This window comes from Arachis ipaensis, chromosome B09 (assembly GCF_000816755.2).
Source record: "Arachis ipaensis cultivar K30076 chromosome B09, Araip1.1, whole genome shotgun sequence".
Classification (NCBI taxonomy): Eukaryota; Viridiplantae; Streptophyta; class Magnoliopsida; order Fabales; family Fabaceae; genus Arachis; species Arachis ipaensis.
In genome coordinates this window covers 140,711,124-140,716,296 of record NC_029793.2, presented here as the reverse complement: position 1 = coordinate 140,716,296, position 5,173 = coordinate 140,711,124, and the positions used below count along the sequence as shown (strand labels likewise).

At 43.9% G+C, this 5,173-nt stretch overlaps 1 protein-coding gene across 1 annotated transcript; it reads left to right on the top strand.

The window, feature by feature from the left end:
* On the top strand, positions 642–3,391 carry LOC107616250. Its single transcript, XM_016318232.2, has 3 exons — positions 642–1,230; positions 1,667–2,662; positions 2,763–3,391. The coding sequence occupies exons 1-3, from the start codon at positions 642–644 to the stop codon at positions 3,389–3,391; spliced, it is 2,214 nt and encodes a 737-aa protein (XP_016173718.2).

Here is a 5,173-nt window from a genome sequence, read left to right as displayed (position 1 = left end):
AAAAATTTACGTTAATTATTCTTCGGTTGTTACATACTAATATTACTATAAATAAAGATTTACGTTAGTTTAGAATTTTTAAATTATTATTTGTTTGGCTGATTTTTTAACATATGATGCAGCGTTTGGTGTAACGCCCGGTTATGGACATGGGAGGTGTTTAACAGACTTATGACGGCGGTTAGTTGACGGACTGAAATCGGACGGTGCGATTTCGATCAGGCGTCAGGGGGCACAAATCGGACCATCCGATTTGTGCGTGGTGAGGTCGCGTGCATGGTAAACGGACCGTGCGATTTCAGGCGTGGGGAGATTTTTTTTTTTTGGCCCAAAGAAATCGGACCGACCGATTTTTGGCCTGATTCAAAAAGAGCCTCAAATCGGACCCAGCGATTTCTGGGTTTCAAAAATTTTTGGGCGGGCTTCTTAGTAATCGGACTGTCCGATTTTCTTGATAAAAAAATTTCGAAAGAGGATGCAAGCGGTCGGACGGTCCGATTTGAATGTCATATATATACATATGTTCCTTCGCAGACTGAGCAGCTCATTTCATTTTCTTCTTCTCCGGTGTGACTGTGTATATAAACTTCTTATCTCCGGATCTCTTCTTTTAGTTTGTAGATCTGCTCTTTTCTATTCTCATGGATGATAGAGTAAGATTAAAAGTGTATTATCATGGCCAAATTTTATTACAAACATCAGAAGGAGTTAAGTTTGTGTGTGAAAATCCGTTGGATATTATTATTCCGTTCACACTTTCATTTGAAGAATTAAAAGGTGTCATTTCTGAGAAGATAGATTCTCAAATATCTAGTAGAGTGTCGTGTGTTCTGTACAGATATCCTGTACCTGTCTTTGGTGGGTTCGTGCAATTTCAAACGAAATACGTGACCGACGAAGCGAGCATGCAAGAAATGTTTTCAGTGTATCTTGAAAGTCGGTCGCGAATATCATTCATCGAACTGTATGTCGAGTTCGAGCAATCTGCAGTGGACCGAGACATTGAATTGGAAGATTACAACAGTGATAGTGAAGAAGAGTTCGAAAGTAATTACGAGGTTGTTGATCCGGGTGCAGACGAAGATCAAGCTGACGAGGCTATGGTGGCAGATGTGGCAGATGTGGCAAATGCACTAGCAAACCAGCAGCCTTTTGTGAAGCCAAGTTTCATGCGATTGTTGGATTTGGAGGCTATGCATGAGCCGGAGTTTCCTCAATATGTAAATGCAGGTGAGCCATCAATTTAAATTAAGATTTGTTATAGTATGATTTGAGCATGAGGTTTGAGTTTATGAGAAATAGTAGAGACAACGGTAAATAGGCCAAATATAGCATGTAATAAGTTAGTCTTCTGTTTAGTAAGTCAGCTGGACCTGGCGGTTTAGCCGGACTGACCAGTCCAGACGGACCGACCGGTCCAGACGGACCGACCGGTCCAGACGGGCCGACCGGTCCAGACGGATTGACCGGTTCAGCTGGACCGACCGGATCAGCCGGACCGACCGGTCCAGACGGATTGACCGGTTCAGCCGGGCAGCTCAGTTCAACCGGACCTACCGGTTCAGCCGGGCCGACCGGTTCAGCCGGACGAACGACATCGTTCTGTGATTATTAGTTTATTAGATTATCACTTCTGACAACTCTAAAATTTGTGATGTGATTGCAGCAGAGCTTCCGCTTATGCCAGATGGCGAGTTTACTGTGGGAATGGAGTTCAGTTCTAGGGAGGCAGTAATTAAGGCGATGAAAGATTATACAATCCGCAGAGGTGTAGATTATCGGGTGTATGAGTCAGAACCGACGACATTCTATGCTAAATGCACCCAGTATGGTGCAGGATGTGATTGGCTGATCAGGGTGACCAAAATGTCCAGAAAGTTCTGCTGGGAGATAAGGAGGTACAATGGAAGTCACACCTGTACTAGGGCCACCATTTCTCAAGATCATGCGAAGCTGGATTCCAACACAGTTGCAGAAGCAATAAAGCCATTGGTAGAAGTTGACCCGTCTATAAGGGTGAAGTCAGTGATTGCGGAAGTACAGGCAAAGTTTAACTACACCATAAGTTATCGCAAAGCATGGTTGACAAAACAGAAGGCAGTGGAGTCAATTTTCGGTGGGTGGAAAGCTTCTTACGAAGCCTTGCCGATATGGTTTGAGGCTATGTGTCACAAGGAGCCATCCGCAGTCGTTCATTTTGAAACGATGCCTGCGTATCAGGGAGATGACTTGGTTCCTAATATTCGTGTACTACACCGAGTCTTCTGGAGTTATTACCCTTGTATTAGAGCATTCAGACATTGCAAGCCAATAGTGCAGGTAGACGGAACTCATCTGTATGGAAAGTACAAGGGTTGTTTGTTGGTTGCAGTCTCACAGGATGGCAACAACAACATAGTGCCGATTGCATTTGCGATAGTTGAGGGAGAGACATCTGAGGCTTGGCACTTTTTTCTGAGTAACCTCAGACAGCATGTTGTGACACGTGATGGTGTCGGCCTTATCTCCGATCGGCACGATTCTATTAGAGCTGCTATTGCTCGTAGTAATGGAGCTTGGTCTCCTCCAAGAGCATTCCACATGTTCTGTATCAGACACATAGAGTCCAACTTTCTTAGGAAATTCAAGGCTCCGTATCTGCAGAAACTAATCGTCAACATCGGTATGGTAGTTATGATTACATTTACTCCTGAACTCAGTTATTATGATGAGCTTTTTTTAAACGTGGGGCTTTTTTGATTTGACAGGATACTCGTGAACAGTTCGCGAGTACGAGACACGTTATCAGCGTTTACGCGAGCGGGGTGAGGCTTATACCGACTGGTTGGATCGGATTCCGCGTGAGCAGTATGCGTTAGCGTTTGATGGGGGATATCGATGGGGTCACATGACAACGAATCTAGTGGAATGCATCAACTCGGTTCTGAAAGGGGCTCGCAATCTTCCAGTCACGGCACTTGTTAAGGCAATGTTTTACAGGCTTAATGAGTTGTTCACCCGGAAAAGAGCCGAGGCCGAGGCTCGGATTAACGCAGGTCATGTGTTCTCTGAGCTTGTAACCTCCAAACTGCATGCGAATCAGCGGGCAGCAGGTAACATCCAAGTTAGTTGCTTTGACCGACAGAACGAGGTATTCGAGGTGCGTGAGTGTCCCAGTGGTGTGGAGTATGCCGTGGATCTCCGTCGTCAACGGTGTGACTGTGGTGAATTTCAAGTGGACCGGTTCCGTGTCGACATGTGTTTGCTTGTTGTGCAAACCAACGACTGGATTGGCAACTGTATGTACATGATGTCTACAAGATGGACCAGGTTCGACGAGTGTATAGGGCTAGGTTTAGGCCCCTCGAGAATCCCACAACATGGCCTGTTTATCATGGACCTCGATTCGTAGGTAATCCATTCCTTCGACGGGTGTCTAAAGGTCGGCCAAGGATGACTCGTTTCTTGAATGAGATGGACACTCGGATGTTGCGTGCTCCTAGGCGATGTAAGCAGTGCGGGGCCGAGGGCCACAGTCGTAGTAGATGTCGTCAATGTGGTGGTGCAGGTAATCCGGGTGCGACAACCCAATAGGGCTCCAGTTTTAGTGTGACTTTCAATATTTTATGTATGGTATGACTTTGATATGTGACCTTATGGTATGACTTTCATATGTGACCTTATTGTATGACTTTCATATGTGAACTTACTGTGAGTCCAACACCTAAAGCATAAATAAGTCATCCAAGACATAATAAAAAAGTCCACTGAATGCACAAGTCCAACACCTGATAGATACATAATAAATACGATACAAATAACTAAATCCAAGACATAAACCATAAATGAGTCCAACACATTGTACTTAAGCAAGTCCACTGAATGCACAAGTCCAACACCTGATAGATACATAATAAATACGATACAAATAACTAAATCCAAGACATAAACCATAAATGAGTCCAACACATTGTACTTAAGCAAGTCCACTGAATGCACTAGTCCAACACCTGATACATAATAAATACGATACAAATAACTAAATCCAAGACATAAACCATAAATGAGTCCAACACATTGTACTTAAGCAAGTCCACTGAATGCACTAGTCCAACACCTGATACATAATAAATACGATACAAATAACTAAATCCAAGACATAAACCATAAATGAGTCCAACACATTGTACTTAAGCAAGTCCACTGAATGCACTAGTCCAACACCTGATAGATACATAATAACTCCAACATCATTTTCTCATTGCCCATTTTACTTCTTTGACTAATTTCTTGCATTTCTTTGCAACCTTTTTAAAAGCGGATGGGGTATACCGATTGGCGCTCCGACGAGGGGGGTCAGCTCTAAGGTTGTATCCTTTTCCTTTTTCACCAGTGGGTGTACCTAACCACGTCAATAAATCAATAACCAACTAACTAATCAAATAATCAATATACAACTAATCCGATTAACAACTAATCAAATCAATAAATTCGACCACCAACTAATCAAGTAAACTAATCAACTCATATAATCAATAACCAAATCCAATCAGGTAACAAATTCTTTTACCTGCAGTAGGCGTTGAACCATCACCCCCATCATCTTCATCCTCACCATCCTCCTCATCTTCATCATTGTCCTCATCATCATCCTCATCCTCATCCTCATCCTCATCCCCATCTGGATGGTCAACCAGATAGTCATCATTGTCCTCATCAACTGGCTGGTAGCTCTCTAGAATGAGATTCATCGGAACACGGCGTGAATTTCCACTATGTATGATCCCCCTCGTGGCATCATCACTCATACTCGAGTCAACAGAAATCCTACCTCCGGAAGTACCAGACGAAGTGATCTGTCGAGGTCTCGCATCCAATGAAAATCTACCTGGAGCAATCCCACTCGGTTGGGCCATCTGGTCGGTGGGAATGTTTCCGTATGCTGGGTATGAGTAACCTGACACAGGAGCCATGAATCCAAGCAACTGGCTAAATGAACCATGTTCACCTGATTCTTGGTGCGGGACATTCCAGTACTGCTGATGAACTGGAATACTCGAGTAATCCGCAGAATGCGTATCAGGGATGTATGGAGTGAACTGATCAGGCTCTTGTTGTGCATGTGTCTGTGAGGGAGGCGGTGGTGGTGGCGGTGGTTGTTCTTGTTGATTCTCCTGGTTAATCATAGGATCAC

What these genes read in the sequence shown, in the direction of transcription:
- LOC107616250 (XM_016318232.2), top strand. Translation starts at nt 642, where the DNA reads ATGGATGATAGAGTAAGATTAAAAGTGTATTATCATGGCCAAATTTTA. An exon ending in TCCTCAATATGTAAATGCAG is followed by an intron (nt 1,231 to 1,666) that starts GTGAGCCATCAA and finishes ATGTGATTGCAG; the next exon opens with CAGAGCTTCCGCTTATGCCA. An exon ending in GAAACTAATCGTCAACATCG is followed by an intron (nt 2,663 to 2,762) that starts GTATGGTAGTTA and finishes ACTCGTGAACAG; the next exon opens with TTCGCGAGTACGAGACACGT.